The sequence below is a fragment of the Apis cerana genome, linkage group LG13, assembly GCF_029169275.1.
Source record: "Apis cerana isolate GH-2021 linkage group LG13, AcerK_1.0, whole genome shotgun sequence".
Lineage (NCBI taxonomy): Eukaryota > Metazoa > Arthropoda > Insecta > Hymenoptera > Apidae > Apis > Apis cerana.
In genome coordinates this window covers 784,202-802,318 of record NC_083864.1, presented here as the reverse complement: position 1 = coordinate 802,318, position 18,117 = coordinate 784,202, and the positions used below count along the sequence as shown (strand labels likewise).

The window sequence follows — 18,117 nt, the reverse complement described above, 5'->3', positions numbered from 1 at the left end:
TAAATTCTAGAAATTCAATATAAATATTTGAGCAGAAAAATATTTATGTTAATTTTTAAAATTTTCATAAATTTTATATGAAAATTTTATATTAAACAAAAATCAGATTTATTAATTTTTAGTCAAATCTTTTAAAATTTTCAAATATTTTAAGTAAATTTAATATTTATTATTGATATAATATTATAATCATATAAATTCTTTAAATTTTTTGTTAATTTACAATTTTATAACAATTACATAATTGCTAATGTCTATTTCTTATTTCAAAATTTTTTATCATAATCAAAATAACAAAAATCATAAGAAGTTATTTTCCACATGTAATAATAATTGCTAATCTTTTGACTTGTTCTTTATTAAACTAAATATAATAGTATATTATAACTAAATATAATAGTATTTTATTATTTCAAAAAATAAAAATTATTTTGATAAGTTTTCTTAGAATACCTTATACAATTTAATTATTAAATTCTTTAAATTATATACTTAAATAAGAGCAGCAATAATTATGATATGAACTGCATCTTGAATATATTTATTCAAAATTGCATCAAATTTCATGTTCATAAAAGTCTCTTTATTTTTTCAAATTACTCAAATTTGATTCATTAAAAAAGTTGAATTTGTGATTTTAATTAAATTTGATGTTAATTAATTTGATAATTGATTTTTGGATTTTCTTATTTGATGAAATTGATGAAATTATATAAAATTCTGCAATAAAAAAAAATTTATCTTAAATTTATAATATTGAAATAAATTCAGAATTATAAATATAATAGAGAAATATGTACATATTTTTTACTTTTTTTTTACCATCATACTAAATATTTTTCGTAGCTTTTTTGTTTTTTTTTGATGGAATACTTTATGCAATTTGATTACTTTTCATTGTTTCTTCTTCGCTGAATTTTTATCTATTGATCATTAAATTTTTTCTTTCTTCTCCAGAAAAATTCCTCTAATCATATTTAAGAGGTTAAATATTATTTTAAGATATCAAAAGTTGTTAACTTTTTTTTATGTCTTTTACAGTATATTTTTTAATAGTTTTTTATAACGAATAGAATTTAAAAATAATTATAGTTTTAATTATAGTTTTTAGGAAATTATTGATTTAATACTTATTCATATATAAAATTATCAGTGATTTTAAATTTTACTAGAACGCCATATTAATTTATATCCACGTATATGTATAGTTTGTTCAATGAGCAAAGACACTATAAAGGACTACTTAATCAAGAAAAAAATTTAAATCTTTATACTCTGAAATAAGAATATTCAATTTCGATTCAATTTTTCAAAAAATAAATTCTGTTTAAAATTTTTATGATAAATTTTATGCTATAATTTTTATGGTAATTATAAATATTTTGTTTTAATAATTATATATTCTTGATTATACAATACAATAAATACAATAAAAATAAGTTATAAAATATATTAAATCAGAATATGATACATAGATATGTATACATACATTTTTCTTGAAAATAAAATCTCATAAAAAAATTATATTTCATATTTTTGAATTATTTTTTAATATAAAATCATTCTCTTTTTGTTGTATTACTAGTTATCAATCATATACATTTATGTTAATCCATTTTTATGCTAATTTGAGCTTTTTATGTCAGTATCAATATATTATAACATATTAAACATATTGAACATAATTAAAAATAATGTAAATATAAATATATAATTACGCGCGCGTGCATACATACACAAAATATATATTTCAAAAAATCTAATCTCTCCTTAAAATTTTATTAATTCAATAAGTAAGTTAAATTAAAATTAAAAACATTGCTTTTTTAATATTTTATTTTATCTTATTTTTTATTCCATTCTGCATTTTCATTATCATATTAATTAATATAAAGTATTATTTTTATGAGAAAACAATTTATATATTATATTAACTTTAAAAACGTACGATTAATAGACCAGTGATTCTTTTGTTTAATTTTTTAAAATAATTTTTTGCTGTCATGGACATCTAAGATTTAATTTAAAATTTATTAATTCGTTTATTGGAATAATAATTACATGTATAAGGATTTCCACAAAATCCTTAATCTCATAAAAATTGGAGAAGCATGAAATAAATTAAATTTTTCTTGACAAAAACAATAATAGAAATAGGTTAACAACTGTGTAATTTTTTTAAAAAACGATTTGAGAATTTGTCTTTGATTGAACAAATTTTAAATTTAATTCCATTTTTATTTTTTATTTCATATTTTTATAAAAGTGAAAAACAAGCGACACAAAATAAGAATACATAACATTTAGAATTTCTATAAAATCTTAATAATATTTTTGTATACATATATATAACTACTTATATATATATTTTTACATTTTACATTTTACATTTTTTATATTTATTTATTATATTATATTTTTATTACATTTTCAAAAACGATTTTTAAATAAATAAATAATGAAACTTTATTAAAAGTATTTTTTTTTATAAGATAATATTTAGATAATTTTTATTTAAAAAAATCTTAGAAATTTCTATGAAAAATGAAAAAGCTTATCGGAAAATGCCATCGAGGATGAATTTTTTAGATCATTTTGGCCATAGAATGAAAAGTAAAGTTTTATTCGTGTCAAGATAATTAGATTGGCTTCGAAATAACTGATGAAATTAAAATTAAAAAAACTGTTAAGCAGAATTATGGAAAATCATGATTCTAGATGCAAAGATGTTAGTATGTGATCAATAACTAAAAAATAATATAGATAGTTTGGAAAATTTAAATAATTGAGTACAAAATCTAAACCTATCAAGATTTAATTTAAAATTCGCTTGCTAATATCAAAATGATTTAATTATTAAAATTTATTATTATAAAAAGTTCAGAGCCACAGTGTATAAATGTGATTATATTTTGCAGATCAAATACAGAAAAATTCAATTGTCAATCAATGTGCGATAGTTGGAGAAAATTCTTTTTGATTTGATTGAAGAATTTTAATGTTTTTTAAATAGCAAAAAACTATTATGACTAATTTTATGTCATATCTTTATCTTTGTAATCAGTTTTTCTACATTAATATAAAATGTAATCGTGTGTAAGAATTTAGGTTAGACACGTTTTAAGATTTTTCTTTCCTTTGTCAGAATTAATTTTTTTTTGTCAAAAATTAATAAGTAAAAATCTTGTATTAGATTGTATATTTTTGTATTTTTTGTTGAAATTAGATTTTGTTCTATTTTTCTTTTATAGTTTTGTGAAGTTCTGATATCAAAACTATTATATCAAATAGTGCTAGAATCATTGCTTCTTTCGTTACAGCATCTATGTTTCTTTTTCCTTGATATAAAGGAATTCAAATGATATTTATATTGCTGTTATTTTCATTGTTTAATTCTGTATATGTATATGTCTCCTATATTTTTATTGTGATTTCATAATTGTTGATTGAATTTCTATTATAATCATGAAGTTTGAATATTTTTAATATTTTTAAAACTATCAGTGTCAATATTTTTAAAATTATCAATGCTGACATATTTCAATCTAATATTATCTCTGCAATGAATATGGATATTGTTTTGTTATGTTATTGTCAAAGGTAATATTGTATCATATTCTTAAGCTGAATTAAATGCGTCTGTATAGAAATGCTCAGAATTGATTAATTATTTTTAATTATTTTTTCATTCTAGGAATTTGATTATGTATATTGTCCTATCTACTTGATTTTTGATAAATCATCTAGGTATGTTTTAATCAACCAGAGAATTATTTTCTTTGATTCGTATTCAATAATTGTAATTCATTTAATAATAATAAGGAGCTTTAAAAGGTAACATAGATTTTTTAGAATAAATTTCTTTGAATTTATTAGAGAATATTATATTATTGAAATTTGCAAAAATGGAAAATATTTTTAAAATGTATTTGAAGGTTAAGTATTTATACCTGTAGCTATTCTCAATATCGTATTGAATCAATTATTTTTATAATACTTTGCTAAGCTATAAATAGTTGAATCATAACTGATTTTTGTATCCTATATATTACATGCAATAAAATTTTTTTTCAATTATTATTCAGTAATATTATGTTTAATTTTGTAAATATTAGATATTTTATGTATGTATTCATATTAATTTTTGTCTAGTTTTAACAGTTTAATGTTATTTATTGTTCATCAGTTTTATTCATTTATTTTTATTTTATATTAAATTTTAATTTAGTTTCTCCCATAAAATTAATTTAATTTGAGTTGTAACTTTTGTTGTAATTTGAGTATTTTAACTTTTAATGAAATGGATGCATTGGTATTTCTAAAAAGAAAATTTGAGAACTGATATTGTGAGATCACTCAAATTTAAAAATTTTTGTAAGTAAATGAATATAATATTAAGATTTTTAACATGATTTGTACCAAATGATTATAAAATCAGCAGATAAAATTGGGACTGATAAATCTTTATGATGTTTCAATCAGAAAGTGTCATTTCTGATTTTTAGTAGATTTTTAAAGTATTCTATTTTAAGGTTTTTAAGGTATTTTTTTAAGGTTTGATGTAAATCTATTAATTTAATCATAGATTTGTATTGATCTATAATGTAAGAAAATTTATTATGAAGATTAGCATGAATTCGTTAATATTTAAGTTAGAAAGAATTTGAAGTTTTTAAATATATTGTATATTTTTTTCATTATTAAGATATAATGATGAAATGTTCATGATATATTTGTTTCTATATTAATTAAAATTATTCTGAATTTATACTATTATTCAGAATCTATATTAAATTGATGTTACTCATGTCTAAATACTGATATCTAAATTAGAATCTTCTATTAACAATTTTTTTTAATAATTTGCACATATTAAGTATAATTTTTAAAAACAAATGATCTTTCTGATTTAGTGTTGTTAGGCTTTAGAAGAAGTATCACTATGATTTTTATATTATATAAACAATTTTTTTATTTTTTATTATTACTATTATTTTCATATATTGCTATTTTTTTTATAAATTATAATAATTGAACGATATTTTAAATTTTCAATATGTAATTTTTATTTGAATAGAATATTTGAATAAAAATATAGAATATAGAATATTTGAATAGAAGGATCATTTTTCATGTTTTTAAAAGTTATTAGATAATGAATATATTTTCAGAACTGTTCTAACAGTATATTTCACATTCACTAAAAAATTTGTATATTATAAAATTTATTTAATTGTATAATTGTAAAGTTTTTACTTAATTATTTCAATAGAATTTTGAGATTCTTTCGAATTTAAACACAATGTAAATCGAATTAGCTTTATTAATCCAACTTATAAGTAGCTTTGGATAATTTTGAATTATTAATTCATTATTGGCATATAACAATAAAACAAAATTTTCATCAGATATTATATGAATTTTGAAAATTATATTTTTTTCAATAAAAATTGTGATTCTTGATATATCACATATTAATTTTATAAGAATTAAAAAAAGTAATATATTGTTACAAAAAATTATTTTGTACCAAATATTTCAAATGCGATTTGCAAAAAAACCGTTTTGAAAGAAAAACAAAAAGAAATTCATGATACTATGACAATAAGAATATATTATTGTTCACATTGTTTATTCATAATTACAATGAATTTTAAATTTTAAATACTTTATATTATTGCTTTATTTTTCCAAACTTTGTATTTTTATAATGAAAAAATTTATTATAATAATTTGATTTATTATTTAAAATATCCGAAAAATATGAAAACGCCAATTAATTGGAGATTTCTAAAATAATTTCGAGCAATTATTTTCTTTATAAAAATTTTCATTAAAACTTTACTAACGAATTATTAATAAAAAACTGACTAATCATGTTGTCAAAGCATAAGTTACTTAAAACATTCTATTAACTATATGCTATTACAAATGATTACAATTAATCATTGTTGCAATTAATTGAATGATAAATGCAATTGATCTGATGATATATTACCTTCATGTGTATTTTAATAAATTTTTTGATAATGTTTTAATATTATGCAAATCTGTCAAAGAATATTATGCAAAGAATAATAATAAATTTAAAAATAAGAATATATATCAAAATACCATTAATATTAAGAAAAGATATCCAGAAAAAAAGATTTCAAGAATTTTTTTTGTCTGATTTTATCTATTTATTTGGTCAATTTTTTTTTAATTCAATGTAGTTCATGTATAATTATTTATTTTTTATTCTAAATATGTATTTTTTATTAATAAAAAATATTTATTATATATGTAACACAGTTTCTTAGACATATTCCTTCAATTTGTTGTTTCTTAGTTGGCGGTATATAGCCAACATTATTTTTGTGTCTAGATTCAATCAACAAATATTTTTCGTTAATAGTTCGTTAATAACAAAAAGTAATAAAAATTTTTATAGAAATATAAAAGCATAGGAAAATATTATTTGAAATTATCTATAGCAATTTCTGGATATGTTTCAACATTTTTCGTACAACTAATTTTTTCGTCCTACTTTACTGCATGATGTAGCGAGTAAATATAAAAAGTATTCAGTTGGAAGTTTCGAAGATAATTGTTGTGTATATGTATTCAATAAATCATGCGTTTCTTCTTCGTAATCAAAATAAATATTTGATATACCAATCTCTTCATAAATTTCTTTCACACGTTTTACTTTTTCTTCATCAGTTATTCCATAGCATTCCTATGATATTAATATTATTAGTAATTTATTCCAGTTAGAAGAATAGAAGAAAATAAATGTGAAATATTATTAACGAAAGTTTACTTTTAAAACATTTTTTTGTTTAGCTGTAGCGTGCTGCAATGCAACTACTAAGGGCCACGTACATTTTCCTTCTTGTATATCAGTTCCACTTTTCCCTATGATATCGCGTTTACCGTAACAATCTAAATAATCATCTCGTACTTGGAAAAGATGTCCTATTTTTAGCAGAATTTGTTCTGCTTGCTTATATATTTCTGGATCGGTTATCCCAGCCTATAAATAATTAAATTGTAATAATGTAAATAGAATATAAAAAAAAATCTATATTTTTCTTAAATATAATTATAATAATACAATTATGAGAATTAATAAAATCAAATAGTGCAATTAAATACTTACGAAATGCATAGCAAGAACGAATGGAAGTACAAATGAGAAATAAGATGTTTTATATTTTATTATAGTATTGTATCGATCCATAGAAAAAAGATCAAAATTGAAATTTTTTTTCCAATCTGTCGATGTCAATATATCTAGACATTCACCATACCCTGCTCTTCTATGATACTGTAAATTATAATAAATATATATTGTAAATATAAACGTAATAAATATTTGATAAGTCATACATTAATAATTACATTATTTTAAAATCTAAATTTATATAAAAAATTTAATTTAATTTAATATAGAATTAAAATTTAATGAAAAGAATGAATAGAATAGAAAAAAATGTATGTATAGTATAAATTACAGTACAAAATTACAAAATTATTATACACAATTATTATAGAATATTCTTAAAATATATTATATTACATTCGTTATGTAGAAAATCATTTTGAAATAATGTTATATATATTTTTATTATTAATTTTTAATAAAAAGGTTTTTATTAGAATTAGATAAAATATGTAAGAAAAGAAAAAATAAGTTGAAATTCATATGTTTTTAATTTAATAAGTAATATATTATTAATATATAATCAATACTAATAAATTCAATATTATATGAATCCAATATTTTATAGAAAATACACAATTTTATTAATTTTTATAAAAAAAATGTAAAATCACTATACAATCATACTGAATGATCAGCTGAAAAATACGTAATATAAATTTATTTATATTTTGAAAACAAAAAGATATATATTTAAGAAAATCAAAATCAAAATCAAAATAAGAATAAAAATAGAATTTATTAGTTTTAGATCTGTATGTTTATTTTTCAATAATATTCTCATATAAGAATATAAATTGTATAAATTTTCTCAATATATGATTTTTTTTTTTTTTCGTTGAAATATTGTTACTATCAATTTTAAAATTAGAATTTCATCATTTCCTCCATTTTATTGTCCTATATTATCAATAAAACAAATATTCTAAATCTTTCTCGAAATGCAAAAAAAATTGAAAGTCATAAAGTGAATTAAGCGAGTAATAATTTATTGTAAAATATTAACTACTCATAAATGATTAATATATACAAGACCATATTTTTTGCGCATTATTAAAGGAATAATATAGTTTTATTTTAATAATATTAATGCTCTTTTTTTTTTACTTCGGAATTATAGACAAGTATGCATTTTTTAGATCAACTTTATGTTATGTTATGTTATAAAATTATATAATTATATATATTATGTTATGTTATAAAATTATACAATAAAATTTTTTATTTAAATTATCAATTTTCATTAAAAGAAGATATTATTATAATTATTATTATATTATTATTTTTTTAAATTAGGATTATAGAATAAAAAATAATTTCGATATAAAAAATTAAAATATAAAATTATAAAATTTTAATATAAAAAATTAATAATATATATTAAATATAGTTGTTTCTTTGAGCTTTTTCTATTTACATACAAATAAACAAATTTGTTACTTACTTTCAAGAATGTATTCATGATATCTCCATAACATTCTTTTGATTTAAAATATTTCTGAATAAGCTTATATATACATGTTTCTATAAGTAAAATATCATTAACTGCAAATAATCCAATTTTTACATGCCAGGCTGGTTGATTTCGTCGCATGTTTGCATGATCTAAAATATCATCTGCCATTGTGTGAACTGCTTGCATCTATTAATAATAATAATCATATATATAAATTTTTTAAAATTAGAAAGAAATAACATAAATTTAAAATAATAAAAATTTAAATAAAATCAATTTTTTCATTACCTATAAATATATATAAATGTTAGTAAATTGAAAAATAATAAATTCTAAAATAATATGAAACAAATAAAAAGTTACTTACTATTTCTATACACCAGGCTAAGATATGAGCTAAACGAATATTTTCTTCTGTTAATTGATCTTGAGATGTCAGCAATTTACATGCAATTACAAACGATACTGATCTTCGTTTTCCTCCTTTCGGAACATTATATTCCAATACCTAAAAGTTAAAAAATATCGTTTCGATATTGAAATATAGTGAATATAGTTTATGATTACGATTGTAGAGAGAAGAATATAGTAGCTAATAATAGACTAAAATATAATAAAATAAACTGAGAATTGAGAGAAAATTGAGAGAAGATTGATATATCATTGAAAAAAAGGGTAAAAAAACTAAATAATATTTTACTGATCTTTTTGCATATTTATATTCAACATTTTATTCTTTAACAAACATATTTTAAAATTTTAATCTTTTTGCATATTTATATTCAACATTCTGTTCTTTAACAAATATATTTTAACATTTTTTTAAACCAAAAATGAATTTAAAAAATTTTTTTTAGTAATGTCTCGAACTTCTGCATTCAAGAAAGAGTTAACACATAACTAGGAAAGCATGGGAGGTAAAAATAAAATAATTTATTTTATACATATTTCAAATGAAATATTTTTGTTTGAATTGTTATGCCAACATTGTGTATGACATTATACGTTTAACATTGAATCCATTTGATTTGATTGTGATTATAATAAATACAAGATGTATTTTTATCTTTGTTTATCTTTTTGAATTCATATGTCATTTTCAAAATTCATTAACAATAACGTTAATCAACATTAACATTAACAATTTTCACTTTAATTTATCTGTTAAAGAATATTTATTATAGATTATGTAAGATTCAATTATTTTTGAAAGTTAAAGTTAAAATATTTATCATATATATATCAAACCTCTCTTGACTATATATCTCATATTTCTCGAAACGCAAAACTTTAAAATAATAACTTTAACAATATTTAATCTTAAACTGAAAGCAAAATTGACATATATATATATATATATATATATATATATATATATATATATATATATATATAACATCGAATAAATTTTTATCAAATTAATGATTCATATTTCATCAATATAATGATAAAATTCTTATATAAATATAATAAAAATTTAAATTTTTCACGAAAATATTATATTTCTTTTCAGAAAATCAGTTTTAAGTTAATAAAGATGCAATTTTAACTTATATTGTGATTTATATAGAGCAATCTATATAAATCTATATTGAAATCTTTACTTTTTTTATTTTTATATATATATATAAAAAATATAAAAATATGTTAAATCTCCATATCAATATTTTCCAGCTCCCTATATTATATAAAATTAATTATAAAGAAGAATAAGTTTTAAGAATTAAAATAGAAAAAATATCAATAAATAGATTAAGTAATTATCTATCAATAAATAGATAAGTAATTATCCATTAAATAATAAATTAATAATAAATTATATAATATATTAAATAATAATAATAATAATAATAATAAATATTAAAATAATTAAGTTAAGTAATTATTTCTATTCATATCCTGCAACATAGATGATAGAATGTGGAACTGTACAATTATTTATTTGCAAATTTTGATTTTAATGATTGATTCTAATTGTTTTTTATGGCTGACTAATGACTAATTAAATTTTACGATTTCTAAATGATACTTAACTGAATATGATTTGAATTCTGTTACAACTAACTGTGATCTGATTGATTTTTTTAAATGATATCTGAATAAACTCTGATTTTCTGGAAAAATTGTCGTGGATTGTGGTTCTCTCTTCAATTATTTTTGACGCAAATGTAACTAAGACGGAATGAAAAAGAACCAATAATTGGAAGGTGATTTCTAACTGGATAAATTTTCACGAATTTCTTCATGATCCATTGCAAGATATTTGATTAATTTGACCATTGCTATTGTGTCCTGGAATAAATTACTCGAATAATTATTATTATGAGTTCGGAATAATGTAACAGAATAACGTAAACCTGTTTTATATTAATTGTTGTTGTAAATTTGCAAATTTAAATTGAGATTGTTATTGAAATTCGAATTATTTATTATATTTAGATATAAATCTGTTTTGATTTTTGCTCTTAACCATCGTATTTATGGATAAATATTCACGAAGAATAGAAATATAAATTCACGAAATATTCATTCATAGGCAATATAAAATCCATATTATTTTAGATTATCAATCGATTATCAATCGATTATCGATTGTATTAATATATTAATATTAATATATCGATTAATATCTAAATGTCTTCATATATTCATTTGCATTTATTTTAGAAATGTAAAATTTTTTTCTGAAAAAATTTTCGACTATTCACATTAGCTATACAAATCTAATATAATCTAATATAAAATCGCTAATGATAAATTTCTTTTAATTTCTTTACCAATAAGAAATGGATTACTTTTAATGTTCTATAATGTTAAATAATGCAATTTTTTTTATATATTTCTATTTATACATCAATTATTTTTGATATGCAAAGGTGTAATAATGTTAAATAAAAATGAAATTAAATGATTAAAAACAAGAAATGTTGAAAAGAAAAATCCTTGCAAGTTTATAAAATATCATTATATTATAATTTATTAACACAAGTGGAAATACGAATGCTATAATAAATCTATATATCATTTTTTGTTTTAATATTCGAAGAAACCTAATATTTAATATTGTTTAATATTCGAAGTAATCTAATCTAATTAAATTAATAACTAAATTACGTACAAAAAAAGTGTTTATGTTTGATAAGATTTAAATTTTTGATAAAATTTGTTTCTCACATTAATATATTTTATGTTTGAGAAATTTTGATACATGATTCGAAATTTATATTATAATACTTGATGATATATAATTTAAAAAAAAAATAGATACCTCTGTTATCCATTTGTTAACGTCTAGTAATTCTTCATTATTATCTTCTGTCAATTCACTAACAATATTTGGCCATACTGTCATTAATTTGTTTTTTTCATCATTGAACGAATCGACAAGTCGTCGTACTTTATTTGATCTTAAACAAAAGTATTTTATAACATATTCATTTTTTGATCATTTCTTTAGTTAATGTTTAATTGTCGCACATACAAAATAATTTTATTGTCTTTATTATCAAATGAAAAGCTTATTATTATGAATAAGATTTTTAAAATAAAGAGGCATCTCTTATTCTAATAAATTTTGAATATATTCTTTTTATTTTTATTTCTAATCAAAAATTGTTATAAATATTTCATATAAATTTACATATTTCAACAATGATTCAATATCTTACATTATATATTATTTAATGTTTCTATTTTTCCTGTATATTTTTTGTCTTCTCTAAATAATCCAACTATAGAAAAAAATTGAATTGATAACTGTCGAAATCATGTTACAATACATGTGACTTTGAAACGATTTATATTGTATGATAAATTAAACGCAAATTTCATATTCGACATAAAAATATTTTTTTAATAGATGTGTTAATATATTTTAATAAAGTTTCATTAGAACAAAATTTTATATTGATTGAAAAATCATGTTTCTATTAATTTTTATACAGAATATATAAAAAAATACAAGAAAATTCTTTAACTGGAGATGATTTTTTAAAATCTTTCGTTATGGCTTTGTGCGTTATTAACTAAAAAAAAAAAGAAAATACTGATCAATCATTATGAAATGTAGTATAATCAATTGTAGTTCTGAATAAATTAATTAAATGTTATTCATATAGATCGAAGAAATCGAATTTATACTAAAATTTAAAAAGCTAAATCTAAATCTAAATCTAAATGGAAAATTTTTCTATGAATTTCGAAAGTCCGTGAATGTCGTAATCAATGATACTGAAGATATCATTGCATTCCTTAAATGATGACAATCTCAAGCCTAAATCGAATTATAGGAACTAGACTTGAGACGATTGTTGCTCAGAAATAGTAAATGATACAGAAACGCTAATTCGTAGGCATTTACTATACATTTCATTAAATATAAAGTTATATTGGTTATAAAATTAAATTAATCTAATTTTTAATAGAATAAAAAATTAAGATTTTAATCAAATTTTTCAAACTTAAAATTCAAAGAATTAGCGAATAATAAATGCTCGTAAAATTTAACAATGATGTTTAAAAAAAAATTCCTTGTAAGTCTTTTTCCATTATTATTGAATACTTGCATTTATATTATCAAGTTAATATAATATATCAATTAATATAATATATCAAGTTATATTAATCATGCAATTATTATAAAAGATATAATTATATATATTTGTACATACATAATTACGTTTATCGTGCTCAATAATATAGTTCATTTAATCATCAATTACTCATCATTTATTCGTTAAAAAAATTATATTTTTATTTATATAAATTATAAATTATAAATTATATATTTATATTTTATATTATATTTTTATATTTTTCTTTTTATACCGGAATTTTGAATGACGAATAAATCTTATACAAAGTATAATGAGTTTATTTATTGCTTCTCAATTCAATATATATTTTTATCAATATATATTCAGTAATTATAATCAACATTTTGTTTGATATATATTATTTGGATTTGTTCAAAAAAAAAAATGAAAAATTACTTACAGATTTTCAATAGAGAATTGATATTTTCATATTTTTTAAACAATTTTTTATATTCAATTACGTAATTAAATAATTATATACAATAATAAATATAATACAGTATAATTATGATAAAATAAATACGGTATTTTACAACATTATTAACATTATGAATTAATTATGAATTTATTTAATGCTTAATATATTGACTTTATAATTAAATAAAGTCAATAACATAATAAAATATCGCTGTATATATATTAAATTATTTTATTTTTTTGAGAGATAAAATTGAACATTTTCCTTCGATTTACAAATGTAATAAAAAAATTATAATAAAAATATTTTTACTTACGTATGATATTTTAAAGGTGTATTTATTTTATAATAAGAGTATCCTATTTTTGATTCTTGGCATTTCCACCATAATGAATTTTTTCTAATATTTATAAAATTAAAGATTTTTTGTGTATTTCGTTCACACAACGGTAAATTGATATATCTTGATAAATTATAAAACATTTCTATAAAAAAATTATATCGAATTATATCAATAAATAAACTATAATATTTAACACATTTTCTGCGATATTTTAACTTCCTTGTGTTCAGTCGGCTATAATATATAGCCAAGATTACCGTTACTGGACATGTGACGCGAAGGAGGGATTTCAAATAGTAGAACAATAATATTTGTATTAATTTTTTCTTATTTGCTATCTTGTCACATTAAATGGTAATTTTTGCTCGAAATTAATTGCTGTGGATATTATATATATATATATATATATATATATATATATATATATATATATATATATATATATAGTTAACAATTTCATAATTTAAAAAATTTCATTCATCAATTTCAAAGTATTAATATGAAAAATATAGTATTACCTAATATAAATATATTCAAATCAATTTATAATATAAACGATTAACATGATATATCGATATAGATATACTTGTTACAATAAAATTATTTTTTAATGCAAAAAGTTATTTTTATAATCTTTTAAAAAAAAATAAAAATTAATGATTCAAATTACAAAAATTGCAAAAATTGCAAAAATTTTTAAAAATTTGTAAATAAAAAATTATAAAATTAAATTTAAAAAATTTAAAAAAAATGTATTTAATTTTAAAATTAATTTCAAAATAAATCAGAAAGAGAATTTCATCAGAACAAAATATAATTATAGAATCTATTTTATATTATATTTTATTAAAAAAATCAATATTTTTTTTAATTATAGAAAATATATTTTTTAAAAAATTTTTAACTGATGTAGCTTTATATATATATATATATATATTATATATATATATATGTTCCTTATATTTTGAAAGGTAAAATATCGTATAAATATAAAATTCCGTTTTTCTTGTTGAAGAAAGGATTAAATGTAAAAAATTCCTCTTATAGAAAAAAAAGATATATCAAATATATAAATGTTTTTATCCACACACACACATACACACACATACACACTTGTTTTATTTAAACAAAAAAAAAATAAAAATAAAAATTTTAATTTTGAAATATTTATTCCTAATCTGTATTGTAAAATCCATATTAAATTGATGTTAAGAAATTATTAATATTTAAGTATCATCAGAGTTTTCTGTTAATATCCGCGAACGTTTATTGGTCCTGACATTTATGACAGCTTATTCGAAAAAGTAGACAGTTTCTTGCATAAAAAATGTTTTCTATTATTATTTTATTGATCGTCCACTTATATTAAATTTAAACAAAAGATGATATTATATTTGAGAAGATTTTCAAGAACAATTTAAAATTCAATATTTAAAATTATATATTTGTGATACATTTTAATCGGTTAGAATCAGATCTGGAATCTAATTCTAAAGGTGACATTCCACAACTAATCAACATGATATTATCCGAGAAAATTTATAATAATTATATGCTGTTCAATTTCTGATTGTCAGCATTTTTATATATTTGTGCATTAATTACCAATTCAATTCAAGGAATTTTCTTTTAATTTGAGTCAGGTACTGATTGAATTATTATTGGTTATTATCGTGATCCTCCCAATTGAACTAGGAAGAAATTTTCTGAGAGCACGAGCTTCATTTGTAAATAGAGGCTCATGATGAACATATCGTAGTCTTAACGCTGGATACGACAATTAGTTTGTAAATACATCGTGCTTTAACCGTCGGACATGGTTACGTAAAAAAAGTTTCAGTGTGAACATGTCATGATCTGACTGCCGGCTACGGATGACAATAAATAGTTTCTTATTAATTAAGCATTGTTTTCTGATCATTGGATTATAACGATTATCTGCTGTAACATTATGAGAGATCTTGTTCTCTTATAGCATGCACACGTGTAATTGCTTATATATTCCATTTTCTATCTAGGAAATACATTAACAATCATGAGTCTAATTTCTTCACATACACATATATATATCTTAATCGAAAGAGTATTCGAAACATGTATATATATATATACTAAACAATTCACTATATTACTGCGGAAGCGAACAATATTGGAACAATATATTGTTATTCTTAGTATTTGTGAAATATAACGTATATATATTTCTTTATCTTTTTAAATAAATTATTATATTCCATGATATATTTCATGCCTCTAATGCTTGTACGTTTCATCAGTTTTTCAAAAATCTTTGTTTAAAAAATTGATTAAAATTTCTATTTGATTATTATATCTATTTTGAATTATATACTTTCTTATTGAAAATAAATAAAAAATAAATCTGTATAAATAAAAGATTATAAATATATGTTCTGACAAATATTCCCAGCAAATTTATATACTTATATTTGCATTCTCATCAAATTTTTTATATTCGTAAAGTAATTGCAAAAATCACAAATTTAAATTTTTAATTTTTTGCAGAAATTGAAATACTAAATCATGCTATAAAAAATATATAAATCATAAATACATATAATAAATCTATTATTTTTTTAGTTTCATCTTTATTTAGAAAAATATAAAAAGAATTTTTTTTAAAAACAAAATAATCAATAACTCCAAAAATCATTACAATCATTTTTGTTTAAAAATATTGAAGGAGAAATACAATTTTAATTATGATTTTACATAAAATTATTTTATGTAAAATTTTTTAATATAAATATTTATGAATCAAAAATTAATAATCAAAAATTAGATTTATTGATCTTTAGTTAAGCTTTTTAAAATTTTTAAATAGGAATATTTCAAAATTTAGATAAATTTGATACTCTTAGGTTATTTTATAAAATTATTTGACATATATAATATCGATATAAGAAAAATACAAAAATAACTCAAGAACCTTAAAATGATTTGATATTGTATAAATTTTATTGTTTTGTGCAATTATTTCATGATATTTATTCTCATAATATTATTATTTGTTTTAAATATTTAATATTTAAAACAAAGTACATGTTTATTAATTCTATAAAATAATATATTCTTTGCAATAGTTGGTATGTAAATAATGTTTTTAAAATGAATTTAAATATATATAGTCAATAGTTAGATTAATAATTAGATTAAATAATTATTTCTATTTACATTTTACAATGGTGGTCGAATGTGGGACCGTACAACAGTTTATATTAAAAAAAAATTTTGAGCTTAGTGATTGATACTAATTGTTTTTTATGGCTGACTGATGACTAATAAAATTTTAGGATTTCTAAATAATATTTAATTGAATGTGATTTGAATTCTGTTACAACTAACTGTGATCTGATTGATTTTCTTAAGTGATATCTGAATAAACTCTGATTTTCTGGAAAAATTGACTGTAGTTCAGTTATTTTTGACACAAATGTAAAAGAGAATGAAAGAACCAATAATAGCATTGGAAGGTGATTTTCAAGTATGAGTTTTCACAAATCCCTTTGTGTTCGATTGTAAAATGTTTGAGCAATTTAATTTATATTGCTATTGTGTTTTAGTTTTTCGAATAATTGTTATTGTGAATTTAGAATAATATAAGAGAATAATGTAAATCCGTTTATTTGTATTAATTGTTACTATAAAAAAAATAAAATTGAAAGAAAACAAGAAGCATTGGAAAAAGAAAAATCGTTGCAAGTTTATAAAATATTATCAAGATTAGCATAGCAATTTATTAACGTAAGTGTAAATATGAATTCTATGATATATCATTTTTTGTAATAATGTTTGAAAAAGTAATAATCTAAGTAATAATCTATTAAATTACATAGAAAGGAAGTTTGATATAATTTAACTTCTTAATAAAGTTTTGTATTAATTTATACATTTTATATACAGAAATTATGATACACGATTCAAAATTATATTACTTGATAGTATATAATTTAAAAAAAAATAAATACCTCTTTTATCCATTTGTTAACATCCGATATTTCTTCATTATCTTTTTTCGTCAATTTATGAACAATATTGGGGCATATAACCATTAATTTGTTTTTTTCATCTTTGGACGAA

General features: G+C 19.1%; 2 protein-coding genes across 7 annotated transcripts in view; one reads left to right on the top strand and one right to left on the bottom strand.

Annotated features, from left to right (window-relative positions):
* Window positions 1–2,192: 2,192 nt before the first annotated feature.
* The window catches only part of LOC133667184 (uncharacterized), a 153,371-nt gene continuing 137,446 nt past the window's right edge, over window positions 2,193–18,117 (top strand). The window contains exons 1-4 of one of the 6 annotated variants that reach the window (XR_009832434.1): window positions 2,267–2,728; window positions 2,919–3,108; window positions 3,321–3,600; window positions 3,695–6,660. Coding sequence is in view for 1 of the 6 variants with exons in the window: in XM_062084019.1 (XP_061940003.1) it covers window positions 3,586–3,600; window positions 3,695–3,747 (68 nt within the window). In the remaining 5 variants the exon portion in view is untranslated. The other 5 variants (XR_009832433.1, XR_009832430.1, XR_009832432.1 and 2 more) reach the window with 5 other exon arrangements.
* LOC107996046 (farnesyl pyrophosphate synthase-like) lies at window positions 5,127–14,222 on the bottom strand. Its single transcript, XM_062084017.1, has 7 exons — window positions 13,993–14,222; window positions 11,932–12,070; window positions 9,031–9,171; window positions 8,652–8,849; window positions 7,145–7,312; window positions 6,806–7,018; window positions 5,127–6,721 (listed from the first exon to the last, which is right to left on the bottom strand). Exons 1-7 carry the CDS (start codon window positions 14,157–14,159, stop codon window positions 6,512–6,514), a joined length of 1,236 nt encoding a protein of 411 aa, XP_061940001.1. The 5' UTR covers window positions 14,160–14,222; the 3' UTR covers window positions 5,127–6,511.

Bases quoted from the DNA above. Each gene is read 5' to 3' on its own strand.
- LOC107996046 (XM_062084017.1), bottom strand. From the start codon at position 14,159: ATGTTTTATAATTTATCAAGATATATCAATTTACCGTTGTGTGAACGA. The intron at 9,172-11,931 runs GTATCTATTTTT...TTTAACTTTTAG, and splicing joins TTAACAAATGGATAACAGAG to GTATTGGAATATAATGTTCC. The intron at 6,722-6,805 runs GTAAACTTTCGT...TTAATATCATAG, and splicing joins AACAAAAAAATGTTTTAAAA to GAATGCTATGGAATAACTGA.